Here is a 26,720-nt window from a genome sequence, read left to right on the forward strand (position 1 = left end):
GGATCTCACTAACACGGGATCTCACTAACACAGGATCACACTAACACAGGATCACACTAACACAGGATCTCACTAACACGGGATCTCACTAACACAGGATCACACTAACACAGGATCACACTAACACAGGATCACACTAACACAGGATCACAGGATCTCACTAACACAGGATCACAGGATCACACTAACATGGGATTACACTAACACAGGATCACACTAACACAGGATCACACTAACTCAGGATCTCACTAACACAGGATCACAGGATCACACTAACATGGGATTACACTAACACAGGATTACACTAACACAGGATCACACTAACTCAGGATCTCACTAACTCAGGATTTCACTAACACAGGATCACAGGATCACACTAACACAGGATCACAGGATCACACTAACACAGGATCACAGGATCACACTAACACAGGATCTCACTAACACAGGATCACATTAACACAGGATATCACTAACACAGGATCTCACTAACACAGGATCTCACTAACACAGGATCACACTAACACAGGATCACAGGATCACACTAACACAGGGTCTCACTAACACGGGATCTCACTAACACGGGATCTCACTAACACAGGATCACAGTAACACAGGATCCCACTAACACAGTATCACATTAACACAGGATCTCACTAACACAGGATTACACTAACTCAGGATCACACTAATACAGGATCACACTAACTCGGGATCTCACTAACTCGGGATCACACTAACATGGGCTCTCACTAACACAGGATCACATTAACACACGATCACATTAACACAGGATCTCACTAACACAGGATCACAGTAACACACGATCACATTAACACAGGATCTCACTAACACAGGATCACAGTAACACAGGATCACATTAACACGGTGAATCCTGACTTTACAGCAGTTTTTACCGTTTAAATAACATTTATCTCACTCTGTAAACAGAACACGTTCATATAACCCGCTGCGCGCGCCGTAAACACATCAGTGCTGAGGGTGGGCGTGCACACGCGCGCACACACACACACACACACACACACGCGCCCGCGCGCACACACACACTGTAGCAACATGCATTCCAACAGATAGGTGAGAGGAGAGGTCTCGTGCGCCGGGCTGTACGGAACACGCACTCGCTCACCTTTCCCTCGCGCCGCGTTGTCCATCCCGCTGCTCCCGCTCTGTATCCGGTAGATCCGCCGCCGCGGCTGCGGGTTTTTGGGGTAGTTTAGTTTGGACAGCACGCGCTCCTCCCGCGCTCTCCCCGCCCTCCTCGCGCTGCTGCTGCTGCGGGTCAGTGCGGTGCAGGACACGCAAACGACCTCCTTAAACGCGCGCGCTGTGCTTCACGCTCCCGCATGCTCTACACGCACGCAGCGGCCCGCGCGCAGCCTGGAACACTGTGGGTGAACTGACGCGCGCGCTCTGCGAGCTTCGGTGTGTGTGTGTGTGTGTGTGTGTTAGCAGACTCGGAGCGGCATGTCTTCAGCGCCTCCAGCGGATTCACAGTAACCGGCGGCGCGAGCTCCGCTGCGTTTGATATTATTGTGATGCGCAGAAAAATGCAAATTGGCCCTCGTGGAGATCCAGCCCCCTCCAAGCGCAAACGTTGTCAACTGTCAACCACAATCACAGCAAATCACAACAAATCACAACAATCACAGCAGGTCCCCACAATCACAGCAAATCACAACAATCACAGCAAATCACAGCAAATCACGTCACAGCAAATCACAACAATCACAGCAAATCACAACAATCACAGCAAATCACAATAATCACAGCAAATCACATCACAGCAAATCACAACAATCACAGCAAATCACATCACAGCAAATCACAACAATCACAGCAAATCACATCACGGCAAATCACACCACAGCAAATCACACCACAGCAAATCACAGCAAATCACATCACAGCAAATCACAGCAAATCACAACAATCACAGCAAATCACAACAATCACAGCAAATCACAACAATCACAGAAAATCACAGCAAATCACATCACAGCAAATCACATCACAGCAAATCACTACAATCACAGCAAATCACATCACAGCAAATCACAACAATCACAGCAAATCACATCACAGCAAATCACATCACAGCAAATCACAACAATCACAGCAAATCACATCACAGCAAATCACATCACAGCAAATCACATCACAGCAAATCACATCACAGCAAATCACACCACAGCAAATCACAGCAAATCACACCACAGCAAATCACAGCAAATCACATCACAGCAAAACACAACAATCACAGCAAATCACACCACAGCAAATCACAGCAAATCACATCACAGCAAATCACAACAATCACAGCAAATCACAACATTCACAGCAAATCACATCACAGCAAATCACAACAATCACAGCAAATCACAACATTCACAGCAAATCACATCACAGCAAATCACATCACAGCAAATCACAGCTAATCACATCACAGCAAATCACAACAATCAAAGCAAATCACATCACAGCAAATCACATCACAGCAAATCACAACAATCACAGCAAATTACAACACAGCAAATCACATCACAGCAAATCACAGCAAATCACATCACAGCAAATCACATCACAGCAAATCACAGCAAATCACATCACAGCAAATCACAACACAGCAAATCACATCACAGCAAATCACATCACAGCAAATCACAACAATCACAGCAAATCACAACAATCACAGCAAATCACATCACAGCAAATCACAACAATCACAGCAAATCACAACAATCACAGCAAATCACATCACAGCAAATCACATCACAGCAAATCACAGCAAATCACATCACAGCAAATCACAGCACAGCTAATCAGCCCCTCAGTGCAGAGTTTAGTTCTTTACATCAGAGACTTTAGATTAACAGAATATAACTGAATCTACAGTACTGTGTAAAGTTTTAGGCACCAAAGCAAATTACACTAATCCATTTATCTCAGCAATACGAGAGATTTTACCTGAAAAAATCATCACATATGATTTAAACAGAGGCAAACAAACATAAATACAGTAAAACGTAACAAAGAATTCTCATTTTTAACTATAAGTATGTTTTATATCCTGTGAGCCGAGCTGAAGAACAAAGTGTAGAGATTCCAGATTTCTCCTGGATGCTCCTCAGACAGCATGTGTTTATTATATAATGTTCAGTTCCGTCAGCAGCTCACCTGATTTACCACATTTACCAGTAATTTACCAAACCAGGTGTTGATATGATGAGAATTAGAAATAATAATAATAATATATTTTTTTAACTCAGATGAGGAGGAGAGATTAGGATTAGGATGTTTTAACAGTGATGCTTTGTGTAGAATCGCTGTTTGTATTTATTGTAATGCTGTAATTTTACTGTGTTTTACTGAGCTAATAAACACTTACTGCACAGATAAGAAGCTTTTTCTTTACTGAAATTCACACAGGTGCCTAAAACTTTTGCACAGTACTGTATATAGTGCTCTGAAAAGACATGGCCAGAACATGAATAGACACAATAAAGAAAGTAAACTCTAAATCTCTAGACTGAACTTTTCTGCAGTTTTTACAGTACATTGCATTTAGCAGACGTTTACAATAATGATGTAGAGTTTAGCAGAGAAGCTTCCTCAACATCTGGATGCGCTACAGAACGGCTGATTTCTGAGAAAAATATAAATGTCAAAGGAATAAAAGAAATAAGACATTTAAGTGTGATCTCAAGCCTTTAATTAGTGCTGGATTAGTGCGTAATTTAGTGCCCTTTAGAGGAGCTGGTCTTTACTCACTATTTGATGATGGTGAGTCAAGTGGAGCCAGTCCAGCTTTACTCGAAGCTCAAAGGCAGAGAGAGATTTGACCGTGGCGATCAGGTGAATACGGGGTTAAACACTGTTCACAGATCAGAGTTAGAGTCATTAATCTGAATCAGACTGTGAGAGAAAACTAAACACAGTGAACTAAAGTAGTGTGATGATTAAAGACAGCAGCACCTCTGTATCCGGGATCATCTGCCAGAGCCCTGAGATAAACCAGAAGAGAGATGCTGAAATCAGACACCTCCGTTTCCTCCACCCTGAGAAAGATCAACATGTCCAGTTTAAAACACTATAAATAATAATTATTAATCATTATTCTGCTACAAAAATGACCAGTTTACACTACACAACTGTGCTTTCAAATCTATTTACAAAAACCACACACACCCGCATATATTAAAAAATGACTAATTAAAAATGATAAGTTTCTTTAATTTTACCAAATCAAAAATCTCTGGAATATAATCAAGAAGATGGATGATCACAAACCATCAAACCTTGAATTTTTACACCAGGAGTGAAGCAGCATAAAGTTATCCAAAAGCAGTGTGTAAGACTGGTGGAGGAGAACATGTTTGTTTTAGTCAAACATAAACCTATAAATAGCAAAATCAGAGAAATGTATATATTAATCTGCCAATAGGGTAAGCAAAATTGCCTTCAATCAAAATCTCTACATTCTTGAAATAAGACTTTAATGTAGTAAAAAAAAGTCCTGATTCTTAATCTTCTATCTTCTTTAATTTGACTGGTGACGGTTGTGCTAGTTTTGAGTAAAAATGACTTAAAATAAGGTGAATATGTTAAAAGTGACAGTGCTTTAGGTTGCTGTTTCTCATTCTAAACGAAACAAAATAAGCTTACACTTACAATAATTAGGTAAAATAAAATTAGATCATTTTAATTAAACAGCAATCAACAAAAAACTGTTTGCAACTGTAAAACCAGACTAAAGTCATGTAGAGTGAAGAGGAAAGAAAGGATATAAACTGATCTGTATAGAGCTGTATAGAGCTGTATAGAGCTGTATAGAGTTGTATAGAGTTGTATAGAGCTGTATAGAGCTGTATAGAGTTGTATAGAGCTGTATAGAGCTGTGTAGAGTTGTATAGAGCTGTATAGAGTTGTATAGAGCTGTATAGAGCTGTATAGAGCTGTGTAGAGTTGTATAGAGTTGCATAGAGCTGTATAGAGCTGTATAGATCTGTATAGAGCTATATAGAGCTGAAGAGCTGTGTAGGGTTGTATAGAGCTGTATGCAGTTGTATAGAGCTGTATAGGGCTGAAGAGCTGTATATATCTGTATATATCTGTATAGAGTTGTATAGAGCTGTATAGATCTGTATATATCTGTATAGAGTTGTATAGAGCTGTATAGAGCTGTATAGAGCTGTGTATGGTTGTATAGAGCTGTATAGAGTTGTATAGAGCTGTATAGAGCTGTGTAGGGTTGTATAGAGCTGTATAGAGCTGTATAGAGTTGTATAGAGCTGTATAGAGCTGTGTAGGGTTGTATAGAGCTGTATAGAGTTGTATAGAACTGTATAGACCTGTATAGAGTTGTATAGAGCTGTATAGAGCTGTGTAGGGTTGTATAGAGCTGTATAGAGCTGAATAGAGCTGTATAGAGCTGTATAGAGTTGTATAGAGCTGTATAGAGCTGTGTAGGGTTGTATAGAGCTGTATAGAGCTGTATAGAGTTGTATAGAACTGTATAGAGCTGTATAGAGCTGTATAGAGCTATATAGAGCTGTATAGAGCTGTATAGAGTTGTATAGAGTTGTATAGAGCTGTATAGAGTTGTATAGAGCTGAATAGAGCTGTATAGAGCTGTATAGAATTGTATAGAGTTGTATAGAGATGTATAGAGCTGTATAGAATTGTATAGGGTTGTATAGAGCTGTATAAAGCTGTAAAGAGTTGTATAGAGTTGTATAGAGCTGTATAGACTTGTATAGAGTTCTATAGAGCTGTATAGAGCTGTATAGAGCTGTGTAGACTTGTATAGAGTTGTATAGAGTTGTATAGAGCTGTATAGAGTTGTATAGAGCTGTATAGAGCTGTATAGAGTTGTATAGAGCTGTATAGAGATGTATAGAGTTGTATAGAGCTGTATAGAGCTGTATAGAGATGTATAGAGTTGTATAGAGCTGTATAGAGTTGTATAGAGCTGTATAGAGCTGTATAGAGTTGTATAGAGTTGTATAGAGCTGTATAGAGCTGTATAGAGTTGTATAGAGCTCTATAGAGCTGTATAGAGTTGTATAGAGCTGTATAGAGCTGTATAGAGTTGTATAGAGTTGTATAGAGCTGTATAGAGCTGTATAGAGATGTATAGAGCTGTATAGAGCTGTATAGAGTTGTATAGAGATGTATAGAGCTGTATAGAGTTGTATAGAGCTGTATAGAGCTGTATAGAGTTGTATAGACTTGTATAGAGCTGTATAGAGCTGTATAGAGTTGTATAGAGTTGTATAGAGCTGTATAGAGCTGTATAGAGATGTATAGAGCTGTATAGAGTTGTATAGAGCTGTATAGAGCTGTATAGAGTTGTATAGAGTTGTATAGAGCTGTATAGAGCTGTATAGAGATGTATAGAGCTGTATAGAGCTGTATAGAGTTGTATAGAGTTGTATAGAGCTGTATAGAGTTGTATAGAGTTGTACAGAGCTGTATAGAGCTTTATATTGTTTTTGGATTATTGGAGAAGGGGTTAAACCCCGCAGGCTGATGGAAGGTGACGTGATGATGATGATGAGATGTTTAGGATGAAGGGATGAGAGGAAGGAGGTCTAGAGCAGACTCTTCAGCAGTCTGACTGATCTGAGGTCAGGCAGACAGACGGCTGCATTATTAGAAGCTGTAAAACATCATTTGTGGAAATAAGAGAAACCTTCGACCTTCTCCTCAGTGAAGGAGAAAAAACCTGTCATGGAAACAGATGTAAGTATTTGAGGAGTGTTTTCATGTTGCAGGAAAAACACGGATCAGATGCTAAAGCTTCCAGATTCTGCAGCCGATACTTTCAGTAAAAACCTAGAAATAAATGTACCAATTTCCACTGGGATTTTCAGGTGTTGCTGAGGAGTTGAGAAAAGTCCACCACCCAAATAATAATAATAATAATAATAATAATAATAATAATAATAATAATAATAATAATAATAATACCTGCTCTGTGGTTTTGAGTATTAAAAAACAGAAAGCAGATAAAAGGAGGAGAATAAAATAAGCAGAGAAAAAGATAAAGGAGAAGATATAGTCTGTAAATAAAGTACAGTATGACCTGTATTGTTGATATGATAAAATAATAAATGAGAGTAGGAACAAGGAGGTGATGGTAATGATACAACTGTGCCGATATTGCACGTTATAACGCGAACCTCAAGTGTATTATTGCTTAATTATACCACAGTTCCATTATCTCCATTATCTATATAAAAGATTTTAAAGAGTTAAAGAGGAGGAGAAAATAGGATCTGTTTGGATATAAAAACTCATGACATCGCACATGACATCGCGGTGTTCAGTAGCTCCTCCATTTCCACTCGCTGTTGTGTTTTTAACGTGGATCACCGTGGAAACCGTGGCGCATCCAAAGCGTAATTACGGTGGACTAAAATTACCGGAGGAGCACGGAGTTCAGAGAAAAACAGTAGATAATTCAGCCTGTAATTTTCTCAGAGGACGTCTGAGAAAAACACGAACATGATCGTTCTGGACGGGAATAAAACCACAGAGAAAAAAAATACATAAAAGAGAAACAAAATTAGTTGTAGAAATCATTATGTACAGTGATTTAGGACAAATCAGATTTCTGATGTCAGAGAGAGATTTCAGTTACTGCTGATTAAGAGTCCTGATAATTATTAATTCAGTCTGATATATATGATACATAGAACATGTTCCAGTTCTTAGTGAATCAGTCAGTTATAAGCGCTGCTATTTTCGCTGTTAGTTTACTGTTGCTGTGTGATTTATGGTCGGGTCAGTGAGCGCTGATTACAGGGGAAACCGTTTCTGTGATTAAATGTGATTTATTTGATCAGATTATTCAGCTCAGCTCGTTCCCTCAGGCTCCGCTAACAGGAGAGAGGAATTAGCAGAAGCTTCTGATTTAAAACGTTCATATTTCCTGTTGTTCAACATTGTTTTACAAATATGTTCACTTGTTTGTTTTTCACATTTATTTTAAATTATTCAAAAGTTCTTTTCAGTATATTATAAATCAGTTCAGTTTTATATTTCTGGTCTGGGGTGTTTACACTGAGCCCCAGCATCTTACTGCAGTTCTGATCACGAGGAGCTGTAAAATTTACAACCTTAAAGTTAGAAAAGCAGATTTTAAACAGCCTGCTTTTAATCCCCACTCGAGAACCCATTTATAAACTCAAACTCCAACAGCTGCAAAATACTGTAATATATAACATTTCTATACCCTTATAACAAAAACTAATGACACTGTTTAAAGGTTGTAAGCCCTATCTGGACGGGATTAGTATCTCAGGGGGTCCTGGGGTAATTATCTCTTTTATGGGGGTCCTCTTTGATTTTATTCCATTTTACTTCAGCAATGCTTCTCTAATCAATAATTTACTTCAGTAAAGCTATTCTAATCAACAATTTACTTCAGTAGAGCTGTTCTTATCATGGATTTACCTCAGTAGAGCTATTGTAATAATTCTAATCATGTATTTACTTTAGCAGTGCTATTGTAATCATGGATTTACTTTAGTAGGGTTATTATGATCTTGAATTTACTTCAGTAGAGCTATTCTATTCATGGATTTACTTCAGTAGATCTAGTCGAATCATGTATTTACTTCAGTAGAGCTATTCTGATCATACATTTACTTCAGTAGTGCCAATCTAATCATGGATCTACTTTAGTAGAGCTATTAAAATCATGGATTTACTTCAGTAGAGCTATTCTAATCATAAATTTACTTTAGTAGAGCTAATCTAATCGTGGATCCACTTTAGTAGATCTATTCTAATCATGGATTTACTTCAGTAGAGCTATTCTAATCATGTATTTTTCTATTCTGCTATGCTAGTTTACTACAGTACTTTTCTAATCTATTCAGATTAATTTCCTGGAGTATGGTCCTGCCACTGCTGCTGCTTAAAATACTTATATATGAGAAACACCTAAACACATTTGGCATTGCTTTTTTAATTGTTATTTTTTTGCCATTGTCAGACAAATATTTACGGTTGCCAGTGAATCCTTACATTTAATGAAACTGATTATAAACACACTGTAACAGTGTGTGTAACAGTGTGTGTATTTATGCAGCTGAAGGGATTTTCGTAGTTTCTTGTTTAAACACCACTGAGAGCATCAGGACCCGAATATAAAACTGCATGTGGCTCATTAGTATCCTGAATTCATCCTGTACAGAATCAGCTGGATGAATATTGATGGGAGTCGGGACTCGAGGGCCGAGTGAACGGGTCGGGCCGCAGTACCGAACTCCTACAGGAAGTCCAGAACACCTCTCGCGCCGACGCTGAGCTGAGATCCTGTAAGAGCAGCTACAGATTACTCTGCCTCCTTCTTACAGAAGAAAGAAGCTATAATTCAATTAATTTCACTTTTTCTCTCCTTTAAAAAGAGACTCATCCTCGGCTCTGAGGACGGAGTGACACAGAACAACTTCAGGATCAGATAAATCTCCCGTCTGAAACTAAAAATAGAAAAATACTCAGATCAGATATAATAACACTAAACCCTGAACCAGAGAATTACAGGGGTTGGAGAATGAAACTGAAACACCTGTCATCATTTTAGTGGGATTTTAGGTTTCATGGCTAAATTGGAGCAGCCTGGTGTTCAATCTTCATTAATTGCACATTGCACCAGTAAGAGCAGAGTGTGAAGGTTCAATTAGCAGGGTAAGAGCACAGTTCTGCTCTAAATATTACAATGAACACAACATTATGGGAGACATACCAGAGTTCAAAAGAGGACAAATTGTTGGTGCACGTCTTGCTGGAGCATCTGTGACCAAGACAGCAAGTCTTTTTGATGCATCAAGAGCCACGGTATCCAGGGTAATGTCAGCATACCACCAAGAAGGACCAACCACATCCAACAGGATTAACTGTGGACACTGTAAGAGGAAGCTGTCTGAAAGGGATGTTCGGGTGCTAACCCGGATTGTATCCAAAAAACATAAAACCATGGCTGATCAAATCACACAGAATTCAATGTTCACCTCAACTCTCCTGTTTCACCATGGATGTCCCTGATTTAAAAAAAGTCTTTGGTCTAGATCAAAAAAATATTTGACCACAATATTTATGATGGTCAAATCCAGATCTGTACCAACAGCTCTTAGAGCTTCCAGTACGACTCGGCTCGAACCTCCATCCCTCAAAACCCACAGGAAACAAACATCCCGACTCTTCTCTAAGCTGCAGGACCGAGGCGGTGGAACAAACGTCCACTGAGTATCAGAACAGCAGAATCATTCGCCGTCTTCAAACACCGACTAAAGAGATTGCTGCAGCTTTTAGTGCAGGAATAGACGTTTACGTATGAGTGAAGTCGACCAGATTACAGTATCTTGGGTTTATATTTTCTATATGTAGCCTTTAAAAGCATTAACCTCTTCAGTGACCACGAAGCATCTGACATCAAACATTCTTCTAATACATTCTTTAACTTTTTACCATTAAATTACACTAAATCAGTGGTGTGTCCCTTTAAGAAAATAAGTGTTAAAACACAAACACATTGTATTAATATTTTATATTATAATATTATATTTAATCATGTAAAAAACACACAAACTAACACACAAGCACTTATAAAATAAAATAGAAATAAATAATGTACTGTTCTCCCTGGGTGAGAGCGTGATGAGGGTGATGCTGTAAATGTATGTAGATGTGAGACTAGATGCAGATGGTGAGGAGTGCTTTATTATAATAGTGATACACCTCCAGCAGAGTGACCTGTATATAACCTCTTCCTGATTCTGTACAGCTGAAAGGTGTGTGTGAGAGTGTGTGTGTGTGTGTGTGTGTGTGAGTGTGATTTACTCAGTCTGTCACTCTGGGTCTCTCTCTGTTCACTACAGCAAACTTGTGGCTGCAATCAGCTAAGACACGCTTAGAGGAAAAAGGAGCAAAATTTTAGGAAAAGAGCTTCCCTCTCACTGTTAAACATGGGGGTGCATCATTCACAACGGACAACATCAAGAGTCTGTTCTTCTTTTGTAAACCTCTTCAAACATCTGAGAAAAAACTTTTACAATGAAAAATGTGCGCTTGGAGGAAAGCGGCCTATCCCCAGCTCTGATACATCAGCCAGAGACGCATCATCTGACCAGAGCAATAACGGGAGTGATGGGGGAGAGAGCACTATCTACCCAATCAGAGAGAGCATGGCCAATGTTGTACTCTCTCAGACTCTGGCTGCTGATGGAGTCATGAAGCAGCATGTCCCGAGGTTTGAGTCAGGGTTTCAGTTTTCTGAACCATTCCGAGACCCATTTTTGTTTTTTCTTTCTTTGATTTTAACAAATTAGGAAAAAATTATGTGACCTCAATGCATTTGGAAATCATGTCATATTTGCATTAATGCATGAATGCATTAATTATGTTTTTGTTTTTATAGAAAGGTCACAAGGGTCATTTAGAAATAGCTGATGTGTTTAAAACAAAATGAAATAAACAACAGAACACCCCTCGTCCCCCTGTGATTTACTGTAGTGGTTATTTTTGATTAAGACTGACGGACACAGCTTCACTCGTCCTTCAGTTCTCAGCAGAAGGAAATTAAATATTCAGTTTTCTCTGGAGCGTAAACTCGGCTTTCTCCATCTTTAAAACTCTACAGGCGCATTATTATAATTATAAAGTATTATTACTCAGCATTTGCATCGCAAAGAACCAAATCAGTTCAGCATGAATATTAAACCGGATACCAGAACAAACAGGAGGTGGTGAGTACTGACCCCTTCATCCTCTCGTCTCAAACACATTCATTTAATATTCTGAGCTCAGAGTTTACATGTTCCACACAGTACATTACAAACTACAGCTCTGTAAAACACGAAGACACCACTTCAGTTTCTGAATCAGTTTCTCTGATTTTACTATTTATAGGTTTATGTTTGAGTAAAATGAACATTGTTGTTTTATTCTATAAACTACAGACAACATTTCTCCCAAATTCCAAATAAAAATATTCTCATTTAGAGCATTTATTTACAGAAAATGAGAAATGACTGAAATAACAAAAAAGATGCAGAGCTTTCAGACCTCAAATAATGCAAAGAAAACAAGTTCATATTCATAAAGTTTTAAGAGTTCAGAAATAATCAATATTTGGTGGAATAATCCTGGTTTTTAATCACAGTTTTTGTGCATCTCTGCATCATGTTCTCTTCCTCCACCAGTCTTACACACTGCTTTTGGATAACTTTATGCTGCTTTACTCCTGGTGTAAAAATTCAAGCAGTTCAGTTTGGTGGTTTGATGGTTTGTGATCATCCATCTTCCTCTTGATTTTATTCCAGAGAAACTCTCATATTTAACTGGTCTCTGTATGTTCACATGTATATGTATGTATATGTTTGTCCACATTCATCGTTCACATGATGCACAGATGCATGATTTGTTTTAACAATGCAGAAATGTTTACAGCTCTGCTTTTATAAGGTTGAATTTGTTAACTGAACCAGTACCAAATAAAGAAACACTGCAGTACCGTGTGTCAGAATATTTGTAAAAACTTGGGAAATGGAGATTTCACTCTAACTGCATCCAGGCTATAAAAGTCTGTGGGAGTATCTGTGCTCAGAGCTCTAATACCCTGTGAAACTCAATGATTTAATCCCCTGAGTAGCTAAAATAAACAATAATCTCTCTCCCAGAATCCCACATACAGATAAAATCATACAAAAATAAATCGAAGCTTTTTACAAAGATAAAATTAACTCAGCCAAAAAAAACTGCACCATGAAGCAGAGTTCCTATTGGGCGCAGTGTTAGGACACAGATACAGGGGGAGAGTGGATTGGTTGTAGAAACTCTGAGGTGAAGACGGCCTCAGCGTAGTCCTCACACACACACTGAAACTCTGCAGCTACGTCCTCCAGCGCCTCCTCCATCAGCTCCTCCGCCAGACTGAGAGAGAAACCAGAAATAATTACAAACATTACAGCTTCACTGCTGTTTATACGAGGTTTTAACGTCATGGGACACTTTATCCCTCCTGCATCTTTATTTCTGTTCGCTGGTCAGTAATGATCTGATAAAGCAGAGGTTCCCAGACCCGCTCCTGATTACCCTTACAGAGACTCGTCTGTATTTAGACACACAGAATTTGGGATCACTTTAGTTCATTAAGTTAAAAAAAAAAAAGAGAAGAAGAAGTAATTGGCATATTTTGAGTTAACATTAATTTATTCAATTGTGTTCTATTGACTCTTCTATTGAGTGAACGAAGTTTTATAAAGATCTCATTCCACCATTTTTTCATTTATTTTAAAATGTCTAGTTGTGTCTCTAGTATGAATAAAGATCATGTGAGCTGGTTTTTGTGGAATATTCATGAATATTCATACATGCAAACAAATTCCCTCTAATTGGCTAACAGCACTGCAAGAAACAGAAACGTTTTAAAATAAAGACATTTTTACACTAATAACAGTCTTTACAATGTTATATGTTACTTTACAACATTTATAATAATGCCCTGCTAAGTGCAGTTCAGATACTGACCTAGTCTTAGAGCCTCTGTAAAACACCAAATCCACCGGAGATCCTATTTAAACCTATAGTTACTTACACACAGAGGTGGGGGTGGATTTTTATGTTTAACTAGTGTAAACAGAACTGTTCTAAACATCTAAACACCTATCTATCTCAATTGTACTTGGCTGGTGGTGTTTTTCCTCCATAGACTAATCCTAACCATTTGTTTCTTAGTTCTGAATTACTGGGTAAAGTATATAAACACTGATGTGTTATTCGCACAAATAACACAGGAATGAACTGCATGCTGTTCCTAGTGCTGTTAGTTTTCTCCTATCTGACGAGACGGCGCTGCCGCCCGGCTTCAGCTCCGCCTGTGGGCGGTCCCGAGCCGAGGTAGGCGGGGCCATGAATACTAATTGACGGGTTGATGTAGACACTTTTCCTAATCCACTTGTTTTTTCTGAATATTTTCTTTTACTAGCTGCTGCAGAAAATGAGGAAGAGTTTCATCATGTGCAGCATCGTAAACAACTCAGAGAGACCCACTGTATTTCACACAGAACAAGAAGAACAAGATGATTTTAGCAGAAGGAGAGCTTTAACAAATTGAATCTTGATTTGTGCCTATTTTTAGTGCAGTGGAACCTGATGCAAACAAAAGGTAAAACCTTTTCTACTGCTTCTGAGTTCAGCCTCTTGTCTCTTTGTTGGCAACATAGAGAACAACCTTAAATGTTGGATTATTTTCTATAGACGTAGAAAAGTCACTTTTCATTAACTACTAAAAATAATGTATAATCAGTGAAAGGGTTAATGTTGTGCACGAGTATAATGAGTCTCAGTTCACTTATTTCACTTCTGTTCACTAAATCTTCTTCCGCTTAAAGACTGGAGATTTCATAACTGATTTTTTATTCCTTCTGTATTGATTTGCAAACGATTTATACTGTGATTCCTCCTCCCACACACGTTCTCCTGGCCTATAGGGAGATCAGGACTCTCTGGCTCCGCCCCCAGCAGGTTATTTATCTATAGAGAGTTTAAATGTAAGTGAAACTGAAGTGATCTCAGTGGAGCTCCTGAGACAATGCTCTTGCGCACTGCACCAACTTAAAAATTCTGTTAACTATGCTAATGATGTGGGCGTGCGAGAGCGTGCACGGAGCCGAGACACTGGTGCACACTGAGCGCGCTCCACACGGCTCTGCTGAAACACTGGAGAGAATATTTACATGTAAAGCGGCTCGGCGTTTGAGATGTGTTGAGCCTGCGGGCGTAAACAGAGTAAACTCCTGCTGCTGGAGTCTCTGTGGGAATATCTGTGGAAGCTATGAGTAATCTGCTGCTCCAGATTCACCCCAGAAACAACCACTGAAATCATTCTTCCAGAAATCTGACTTCAGCTCCAACACTTTCAACATGATAATGCAGAAATCAGAACCAGAAACGAGAAGATTACTGTGGATCATCTGCTTTCAGGAAATCTAAATCATTGACATCTTGAAACAAACAGATGTGCACAGTTTAACACATACAGAACTTTTAATAGTCAATAAATATAATAAAATAAAATATAATAAAAGTCAATCATTATATGTTATATAGTATGATGTCTGACATTTGGTTTTGCATTGCTGTTACCATATTAAAGTAGTTAACAAGTAGTAAAAACCTTTAATCACACTAGTTAACAGGGAAATAGCGGTTAGCGGCTAATGCTAATGCTGCTCCAGTCTGGGTGTTGGAGAACTAAACTGAATCTCCTGTATAACTCTGTACTTCAGTGGAGTGTCTTTACTGCTCCTTAATACCTGACTGATAGAATTCATACATAAGGAGCACCAGATTATAAGGAGCTCTGATGATGATTTTGGGGGAAAATTACAGTGCACCTTATAGTGCAGAAAATATTATTAATCCTATTATTATCTATTTTATTTATTTATAATTTATGTTTCATTATACATTGCATTCCAAAACCTTATTTTGTTCAGAACATTCTTCTAAGCTATTTTTGACTTTTTTTTTTTTTTTTTGCTTATGTTGTATCTCAGATAACAGATAAAACATCAATCTGGAATAGATTTTAAATAAATCTTTCAGCACTTCTGCTGTAATTTAATGTGCTTTTCAGTTATTCAGATAAATAAAATAAATAAGAATTTGTTATGAAGCCTAATCACGTCTCACCTCTCAGCAACGGCCCAGGGGTCGAAACTCCCCACGGCCTCGTGGGATACGAGGTGCAGGTAGGAATCATGGGCTTTTCTGTATTTATGGATGTTGTTCTGCACGCTGGGAGGAACAGTCAGCAGAATCCCTCCTGTCTTTCTGACTTGGTTTGGAAACGGATCTCTGGGAACAGGATCAGACGCCTCCTCAACCATTACAGAGTTTTCTGAAATTATCCTGGAGAAACAGAAACAGGCTTTATATCAGCGTCATTATGAGTCATATTCATATTGGAAATCTGATTATCAAGTGAAGATTAATGTGATTTCTCCTTTCAGAGCAGATGAATCCGATTCCAGGTTATGTTCAGTCAAAGAGAGAGAGAAAGAGAGAGAACGGACTCCCCCTATCACTAGTGATGCTCCAACAACAGGAGGGATAAGAAGACCAGCACACGCCTCCTCTGATACATGTGAAGTCAGACTCCGCCTCTTTTTGAAACTTTTAGCCGAGTAGCATCACAGTGTGCTAACGCACGGACGAAAGCGCAGCGACTCGGTTCTGATACATCAGCTCACAGACGAAGCCTTGTGCTGATCCACATCACCCTAGGAGTGATGAGGGAAAAGAGAGAGCGCCATCTACTGTACTCTACCCACCCAGAGAGAGCAAGAACAACTGCGCTCTTTCAGGACTCCGGCAGCTTATGGCAAGCTGCATGAATGGGATTCGAACCAGTGATCTCCTGCTCATAGTGTCAGTGCTTTAGGCTGCTGGACCATTCTGAGCCCCCAGTGTTGCATTTCTTATATATATAAAAAAAAAACACGTAATAAAACTTTATTTATTGCATATAATGCAAGGCAATCACATAACATTGCTTGGTAATATGATCATATATTGCTGAAATTCTGTCTCCATCATGTGAGCCTTGTAACAGTTCAGCTTTATATTCTTTATATTCCTGTTTAAGAGTGAAACTTATTAGTCTGTTGAGAATCAGCACCTCCTTCAGTAATCAGGGTTTAATCCGTATGGTGTACAACACTAAGTGCTGTAAATGAGCTCATCTACTTTCAGACACAAATACAACCAAACAAATGCACGGGTGGGTGATGCTCACTGGTGATCATCCCTCATCACTTTCACTAAGAGCCGCTCTGAGCAGAAGTGCACTGTGGGAAAGCTTCCGACCGTCACACTCCACCGGGACACGCTGGGTTACGGCTCCCACTGTTCCTAAATCAGTCATACGGACGTGTGAGCACTCCCCACAGCCAGATTTAGAGCCTGTGCAGCGCAGCGCCCGCAGCTCCAGCGGTCGAGGCTCATCATTATGTCGAGATCAGGCCGCCCCCTCGAGACCCGGCCCTGACCAAACACCACCAAACTCCGCCATTACAGCATTTCACACACCACGACCATTTACTCCCTGACGGAGAATTATCGGCACAATTGGTGCCATTGTGCAATCACTTTCCCACAGTGCCAGCGCCAAGGTGCCCGCTTTAAACTACCAACTAAACTAATGCCCCGACGAACAGCCCCCTGAACCCACTTACACTTTTACTGAGAGACTTTAGAGAAGCGGCTCTGAGGAGAGCTGAAAAGAACAGTTAAATATTAAAGTAGCTGCAGATCTGCTGAATGAGGAGATTAACTCAGATCTTTAACAGGAAGCAGTTCTGTTTCATGAGGAGCTGCAGGAAAAGTGCTTTGAATAGAATAGAAATGTAGCTACAGCTGCTCTGGAGTCATAAGCTCCAGACTCCAAGACTCGCTTTTCTTTAGTCTGGTTTTAAAGTGAAAGAGTTTAAACTGAGGTCTGAGTTTTTATATGACTTTGTGGCAACTGATGTGTTTGGGTGACCTGAGGTTCAGCTGGTCAGAAGCTGAATATTTCTATTTAATACAGTGAATTAGATTATTTTATTAGTATTATAATTATCTGTGAAAAATATCTCACATTTCTACTCAGTGATAAAACTCCGGACTACAATTGAAAAAACAGGAGGACCAGTGACTTTTTAGGCTTTTTCTCGGCCACATGACTACATCACGTTCAGTAGCTCCTTCATTTACACTCGCTGTTGTGTTTTTAACGTGGATCTCCGTGGAAATCGTAGCGAGCCAGTTGGTTCCGACCCTACAATGTGATTGGCTGAGAGGCATTCTATGAGTACCGTTATCAGCCGGTAATGCACTGTAACCGAAGCTCTCTATATATTACTCCGCCACATACAGGTAACCTAGCAACGATGCAGCGCCTAGAAACCAAACAGCGTATAGCTACAAACAGAGCAGCAATGGAACTATTTTAACTGGCGGAGTTTTTATAACCAAACAGATCCTATTTTCTCCTCCTCTTTAACTCTTTAAAGTCTTTCAATAAACAGTGATAATGGAACTGTGGAATAAATATATCACATAATAAACTTAAGGTTTGTTTTATAATGTGTTATATTGATGATCTACTACCACAACACAACAGTGCCAATATTAGATGTTATAGCACGAACCTCGAGTGTATTATTGTTTAACTAAACTGTGTCTTATCAGCAGTTTAGCTCAAATAAAAGGAGTTTATTTAATATCTGAGTCGGATCAAGACCGGATCATGTTCTCACCACAAGAGGACCTCTACAGAGTTTGTTTAAACACGAACAAATAGTGCTGTGTGTTTAAAAGATGTAAAAGAATAAAAAAGAACACAGTGTTGGGAAAGGATTAAAAAGACATTGCTTGCTGTTATTTCAGGCTCAGAAATCCATGTAACAATAGAATTACAGAAACTAAACAAGTAAATAAAGGACAGCGCAGCAGCTCCGCCATCACTCACTGGTAACAGAGGAACTGCAGACGCCACATGCTGACAGAATGTGTGAAAACCTGCCCTGAGAGTGTGTGTCTGTTCTGCAGTGTGTGTGTGTGTCTGTTCTGCAGTGTGTGTGTGTGTGTGTGGTTTAAAGCTGTGGGTGTTCCTGGGTTTAACAGTGTGTGTTGTAAACACAGAACATCACAGATTAGAAAACACCTAATGAGCTGAGAGCTCTAATCAGCAGCCGAGCCTGAAATCAGCTTCTCCATATTTACTCCAGTAATCAGCTCTCCCCCAGCTTCCTGCACATCACCACCATCACCACTATCACCATCACCACCATCACCACCATCACCATCACCACCATCACTATCACCATCACCATTATCACCATCACCACTATCACCACCATCACCATCACCATCACCACTATCACCATCACCATTATCACCATCACCACTATCACCATCACTATCACCACCATCACCACTATCACTATCACCACCACCATCACCACCATCACCACTATCACCACTATCACTATCACCACCACCACCATCACCACTATCACTATCACCACCACCATCACCACCATCACCACTATCACTATCACCACCACCATCACCACCATCACCACTATCACCACCATCACCACTATCACCATCAACATCACCACTATCACCATCAACATCACCATCACCACCATCACCACTATCACCACCATCACTATCACCACTATCACCACCATCACCACCACCATCACCACTATCACCACCATCACCACCATCACCATCACCACCATCACCACTATCACCATCACCACTATCACCACCATCACCACCATCACCATCACCACTATCACCACCATCACCATCACCACCATCACCACTATCACCACCATCACCACCATCACCACCATCACCACCATCACCACCATCACCACCATCACCACCATCACCATCACCACCATCACCACCATCACCACTATCACCATCACCACCATCACCATCACCACCATCACCACTATCACCACCATCACCATCACCAGCATCACCACCATCACCACCATCACCATCACCACCATCACCACCATCACTATCACCATCACCATTATCACCATCACCATCACCACTATCACCACCATCACCACCATCACCATCACCACCATCACCACCATCACCACCATCACCACCATCACCACTATCACCATCACCACTATCACCATCAACATCACCATCACCACCATCACCACTATCACCACCATCACTATCACCATCACTATCACCATCACCACCATCACCACCATCACCATCACCACCATCACCACCATCACCACCATCACTATCACCATCACCATTATCACCATCACCATCACCACTATCACCATCACCATTATCACCACCACCATCACCACCATCACCACCATCACCACTATCACCACCAACATCACCATCACCACTATCACCATCAACATCACCATCACCACTATCACCACCATCACCACTATCACCACTATCACCACTATCACCATCATCACCACTATCACCACCATCACCACTATCACCATCAACATCACCATCACCATCACCACTATCACCACCATCACCACTATCACCACTATCACCATCAACATCACCACTATCACCATCAACATCACCATCACCACTATCGCCAGCATCACCATCACGACCAACATCACCACTATCACCATCACCATCACCACTATCACCATTATTACCACCATCACTATCATCCCCATCATCACCATCAACACCTCCTCCTCTGTTTTTTTTTCACACACAACAACACATAACACAAACACACAATCAACCCCCGCCCCCTCTAGCGGCTCCCCTAAAACTCCTGATATTTTAATGAATTTTACAGGATTTCACACTATAAATTCTCAAGCAGAATGAGACCTTTGTGGACGGAGCTTTAACTTCATTTCATTACTATAATTTATTTCCACGCGTCATTTCATCTCTGTGTACCATATGCCCCAAAACCACCTGACACTGAATAAATTAAGACCAGGGTTATATACTGCAGCTTTAATGGGGCGATTAAACGGCTTCATAAATTCCCAACTGCCTGTATCTGAGAAATACCAACAGCAAGGGCAGAATATATATATATATATATATATATGAATGATAATGCAAAAAGCACATCTAATAACAGGCTGATAAATGCTGGTGAATTACAGGCTGCAGGTCATTGATTTAAATGTGTAATATTCATTCAGGTTGCAGCTATAAACGAGGAGATACTGATGAAACACTGATGAGCTCTAAATGCCTCAGAAAATACATAAATATACATAAATAACCTGAAAAGCTTTTACTGCCGGCGATATTCAGAGTCTCACAGTGAGAACATGAAGCAGGTCTGACAGTTAGCGCCTCGATTCAGAGACTAAACACAAAGCTGAGGACCTGGAGGGTAAATCACTTCTATTAACTTCAGACGCAATTACTCTCCTCCTTATCAGACTAAATTTAGCAGACTGTGTTTAATCCTGAAGCCATTAATCTGCAGTGATATGAGGCTCAGATGGTAATGCACTTTCTGATCGAGAAGAAACAGCAAAAGATACAGAACCTGATACACAGAAATACGTTCTATTCTACAACAACTTATGAAATGGAAATATCCCATCCATTATGCACCCATAATCAGGCCTCACACAAACACCTTTAAACCACATTTAAAGTCTTGCCATGAGCACATTGCCCAGAGTTCAATCGCACTGACAAGATAACACCTTATAGTGTAGCCAGTGTAAATCCACTGCACTTAGCTTAGCTTAAAGCTGATGTCTGTAAGTTTTGGGATTTGGGGGATTTAGTGCCTCTCTGGTGAGAATGAGTAATTGCAGCGAGCATGCAGAAGAATCTTTGTAAACTGGGCGGGTGTGCTGCGGTCTCCTTTCAGAGTGGATGAATGAATTTGATTCCAGGTTATGTTCAGTCAGAGAGAGAGAGAGAGAGAGAGAGAGAGAGAGAGAGAGAGAGAGAGAGAGAGAGAGAGCGAGAGAGAGAGAAAGAGAGCGTGTTCAGTCAGAAACTTCACTCCTTCGTTTCTTTGGTTTTACTATGAGTGAATGATCTACTGAGCTCTGAGTTTCCTCTTCTGAAGTCCCCGCTGCTCCACCAGCCAATCGCGCTCAGTAAAACTGAGCCGGATCCTCTTTTAGAGGCTGTACGTGTGACGTAAGTACGTAAAGACACGTGACGTGGCCAGAAGAAGAAGAACTCCAGCGAAAAAAGACCTGACACCCTAGTTTTTAGAATGAATATATATTATTAGGATTAGCAGGGATGGTGGTTCAGCACACTGATACCAATAAACACAATATTTTATCCATATTCCTCTACACTCAGAAATGCTTCTGCTTTCAGTTTAGAAACTAAATAATACAGACTGACACTTTAAAGTATCCTCTATAATATATGTTAAATGTATTATTTTTTATTTTCTCTATGAGTCATTCCTATTTATAATCTATATATTTTTTTATCTTGTGAAAATTTACCCCCTTGTGAACATTGCGTTTCATGAATAAAGATTTCATATCAAGGCCGCTGCTTTTCAACTGGTGTCTAGATCTTCAATAAGGATCTATTTATAATTTTATTCAGCATAATCGACTGTCTGTCTCACAGAAAACTTTTTACCAGCTATGAACTTATCTGTCCAAATAGAGCACAGAAGAGATTACTGAGTCTTTCATTTCCAATTGGTACAGATTTATATATATATAATAATAATAATATATATATATATATTTAATGAAAGCCAATTCCCACCACTTAAAATGAAAATCAAATTCCTGCATGTTTCATTTTTAAGTAAGTTAAGTAAATTGCATTAGTTTGAAATAATAAGTCACTATTTTGGAATAATAAGTTGTTATTTGAAGATGTTTTTGCTCATTTAGTATCTTAAAATAATTACTTATAATCTGAAAAAAATGAATTGGTATCTCAAAATAACTTATTTTTTCCAAAATAATAAAAACATCTCAAAATGATGACTTAGTATCTGAAAATAACAAATCAGTATTTCAAAATAATGAGAGCATCTCCTGTAAGCAAAGTGGTATCCTGTGTGTCTGCAAGACAGCCTCTGTTCCTGTTTTGTTTATTTTATTTTTTTCTTATTAATATATAAATGTTTCTTATATATACACTTGATATATATTTTGTCACATCTGTTTACATTTGTATACATTAGTATCTACATATACTATCCCTTTATATTTATCTTTATATTGTATTTTTTTGTCTGTAGTATGAAAAATTGGGAGAAAAAAAAAAACAAAAAAAAACAATGAGAGCATCTCAAAATAATAATTAGACTTAATTAGAATTTATTTAATAATGAGGAAAAAATAAGTCCTGGATATTTTAGGTGGTGGGAATGGGCTTATATATGTTTTATTTAGTTTTTCACCAGATAACCAAGATTCCGTTTTAGCTTTATATCTGGTCATAACTCCGTTAAACAAAAGAAAGGACTAATCTATATTGTTCATGTTGTGAATGTGTTTTATTTCTCAGTAGGCCTCCGGTCTCTGCAGACGCTCTCTAACAGAAGGAGTGATGCAGTAAATCAAACAGAAGAGTAAGAGGATTAGGAGGCACTCTCCTCCTCCTTTTATCAGTAAAGAGTCGGGGAATGGAGACGATGCTCAGACGGATCAGACGAGACCACAGAAACACGCCACCCCCCTCACTGATCTCTCACTGGAGATAACCTCAACACTTACAGCAGCTTCTCACAGAAACACTACAGGACAAACACAGAAATCACAGACCGCAGTGTTTAGTATTTAGTAAAGAATTAGAGGCCTTTTGATGCTATTCAGTGTTTTAAAATAGTGTAGCATTATCTAAATGTTTAACTGAGTAGCTGTTAAATGAGGTGTGGCATCATTTTCAGATTCAACATCTCACATCTAACATACAGCTCTGTAAAAAATGAAGAGAGCACTTCAGTTTCTGAATCAGTTTCTCTGATTTTACTATTTATAGGTTTATGTTTGAGTAAAATGAACATTGTTGTTTTATTCTATAAACTACAGACAACATTTCTCCCAAATTCCAAATAAAAATATTCTCATTTAGAGCATTTATTTACAGAAAATGAGAAATGACTGAAATAACAAAAAAGATGCAGAGCTTTCAGACCTCAAATAATGCAAAGAAAACAAGTTCATATTCATAAAGTTTTAAGAGTTCAGAAATAATCAATATTTGGTGGAATAAACCTGGTTTTTAATCACAGTAATCTGCTGTTTAATAAAGCTGCTAAAAGTGTGTGCGAAGGCAAACTTAACTGTTATAATAAATGCATTGATTTTTTTTTTCCCACAACACAAAAGAGCATCTGCCTTTAATAATTTCAGAGCTCTAAAAGTATTTCAGTGCATAACTCTTACTACTGTCTAGACAGAAATTACTAAGCAGGTGTTCCAGTTTTCTCTGCTAAATAGAGCACAGAGTTCTGCAGTCTGATCTACAGAAAGAGAGACTTTTAAACTCACAGGGTCTCGAATGAAAGGTATCAAATTTTGTTCAACTTTTTACCACCTTAAAATCAATATCAGGGCTAGGGGTGGGCGATATGGCCCTAAAATATTATCATGATATTTAATGGTATTTTTGCGATAACAATACCCATGGTGATAAGGCAAAACATTGAAAACATACATAAATAAGAATTTAATTTATTACTGCACACAATATGATCTAATATCGTTCACTATTTTTAAAAAATGCGTACGATACGATTTGATGCAATAAGGCACACTTCTAATTAAGATAACAGATTTTCCCCCTGTATATGTTTTAATATTAAACATGCAGTTTATATAAATTCCACTGCAACTCAGCTACTCCATGTAATGAAACTGTGCCAGTATTATCACAGGGAATTAAATTAATTAACTCATTAAAACACTGAAGTGGCTTTAAATGGTGCAGCAAGCTAAAGTGCAGTCACTGTGATCCTGGATTCGATTCCTGGATCAAGCTGACTGACATCAGCAGTCGGAGTCTGAGAGAGCACAGTTGGGCTCAGCACAGTGGCGGTGTGTCGGGCGTGTTTCTGTGCATGTTCTCTGTCGCGGTTGTTTTGAGACATTTCAGTCTGAGACTTTTTGTTATTGAATTTTGACACCCGGCACTAGTTATATAGCATGTGAGTTGGCACAAAACTAATTTTTGTAACTTTTTTGTACACCTAGTGAATTAAAGGCTATTGTAAAACAGAACACACGCTCTGATCTTCAGCAGTTTGTTGTCTGAGCGAGTAATTCTGCAGTTCTCTCTGCTGTTATCCTGAGGTCTGAAACTCTTTCAGGCTCTGTGAGTTTCTGTAATGTAAAAGTTGAAGAGCTCTGAGTATCTGCTGACGCACACAGACCCCCCCGCGGACCCCGGGGCCGGCTGGAGACCAGCAGCTCTGGGTTTAGATATATAAACTTAGGAGTTCAGAGTTTATACTAAACTTTATCATCAGCTGGAGGAGTTTATAGAGACGCTCTGCAGCAGCTTTAATCTCCTAATGTAACTGCTGAACCTGATCCACTAAAATCTGCTGACACGCCTGTTTACTTTCACTCTAACACTCTCTCTCTCTCTCTCTCTCTCTCCCTCTCTTTCTCTCTCTCACTCACTCTCTCTCCCTCCCTCCCTCTCTTTCCCTCTCTCCTCCAGTATCCTCATTAACTGAAGCAGCAGCTGCTGCCAGAGCTCTGGGCAAAGACACAAGTCAGTCTCAAACTCTCTGCCCTCACCTCCCTCTCTTTCTCTCTCTCTCTCTCTCTCTCTCTTTCACTCCCTCCCTCCCTCCGTCTGTCTCTCTCCCTCTCTCTTTCCCTTCCTTTCCCTCTCTCTCTTTTTCCCTTTGTCTCTCTCTTTCCCTCCCTCTCTCTCTTGTTTTCTCTCTCTCTCTCCTTTTCTATATACTGTATCTCTCTCTCTCACTTCCTCTTTCCCATTTCACTCCTCTTACATTGTTCTTTGTCAGATTATTTTCTGTTTCCCTCTCTTTTCTTTATTATAATTTTCTCTCTCTTTCTCTTTCTCTCGCTCTTTCTCTCTCTCTCTGGGCAGAGCTACAGGAGAAATCCTCAGTAAATATCAGCAGATATTTTGGGATGTATTTGATTTTCTTGTTGTCTGATAAACACTGCAGGTGAATGATCTCCTCTGATTCTCTGTTTCCTCACTGCAGCTCAGCTGGAGATTAATTACTGTCAGTGATGCAGCTCATCTCTTTAATGCTTTATGATAGATTACACTGAGTATTTATCATTATATTCTGCAGAGTTATCTTGCAGGCAGTGAGGAGTTTAATGATGCATTACATCGTTTCCTTTAGTCATAAACTCTATTTGCGGGGCCGTCTCCATCATTTCACTGCTCAACAAATTATATCAATTACACAAACTGAGCTCACAGAATAATATCAGAATCAGCTGCCAGGTACTCATCTAATACTGTTCAGTACTGATTATTTACTAATCCTGGTCCTGCAGTTATGCTCCCCCCCCCAACATACCTGATTCAGGTAATCAGATCATTAATAAACCCCAGTGGGTTAAAGCCGGAGTAGGCCGCTTATTTTACTAAATATTTGTCTTATGTGCATCAAAACACTTTCTTTAAAAAAAAATCACTGATATTGGTGGAAGCAACACAATAAAGAAATAAAGAAGGTTCAGAAGAATAGCAGGCAAAAATAAACACTTACAAAATGGAACCACTTCCTATCTACAATCTATAAATCAGTAAATAAAATTTAAAAGCACTTAAAAACAACAGCTGAAAGAAAGTGTTGTACATAGATAAATATAAAACAGAAAACAAACACTAGAACAATATGACAAGATAAAATGAAACAGTAAAAAGAAATAAAACAAACAGTAAAAGTGAAAATAAAACTACTAAAACAACATCAAAATCTCCTTTTGGGTCAAAACTGAAGAATAAAAATGAGTTTTAAGACTAGTTTTAAAAACAGACAGTGAAAAGGCCTGAATAATGTATAAAGGTAGGTTGTTCCATAACTTGTGAGCAGCTTTGACCTTCACACCTCCAGGAGCAGCTGATCAGCTCACCTGAGGCACCGAGCAGAAACTCAGCCAGGCGGAGTGAGTTTATTTAAAGATTTAAAAACTGATAAA

The 26,720-nt window shown here is 39.2% G+C and overlaps 2 protein-coding genes across 5 annotated transcripts in view; both read right to left on the minus strand.

Annotated features, from left to right (window-relative positions):
• Positions 1-1,700, minus strand: part of pitpnm3 (PITPNM family member 3) — a 106,391-nt gene extending 104,691 nt beyond the window's left edge. Inside the window, 1 exon segment of the mRNA XM_049467217.1 lies at positions 1,148-1,700. Within this exon segment, the coding sequence (XP_049323174.1) occupies positions 1,148-1,172 (25 nt within the window). The 5' untranslated portion in view covers positions 1,173-1,700.
• A 10,096-nt stretch (positions 1,701-11,796) lies between these two features.
• Positions 11,797-26,720, minus strand: part of kiaa0753 (KIAA0753 ortholog) — a 34,501-nt gene continuing 19,577 nt past the window's right edge. For all 4 annotated transcript variants that reach the window (XM_049467196.1, XM_049467197.1, XM_049467198.1 and 1 more), the window contains 2 exons: positions 15,724-15,942; positions 11,797-12,960 (listed from right to left, as the gene is read on the minus strand). In XM_049467196.1, the coding sequence (XP_049323153.1) occupies positions 12,822-12,960; positions 15,724-15,942 (358 nt within the window). In that variant the 3' untranslated portion in view covers positions 11,797-12,821. The remainder of the gene's footprint in view (positions 12,961-15,723; positions 15,943-26,720) is intronic.

Source organism: Astyanax mexicanus, chromosome 18, assembly GCF_023375975.1.
Source record: "Astyanax mexicanus isolate ESR-SI-001 chromosome 18, AstMex3_surface, whole genome shotgun sequence".
Classification (NCBI taxonomy): domain Eukaryota; kingdom Metazoa; phylum Chordata; class Actinopteri; order Characiformes; family Acestrorhamphidae; genus Astyanax; species Astyanax mexicanus.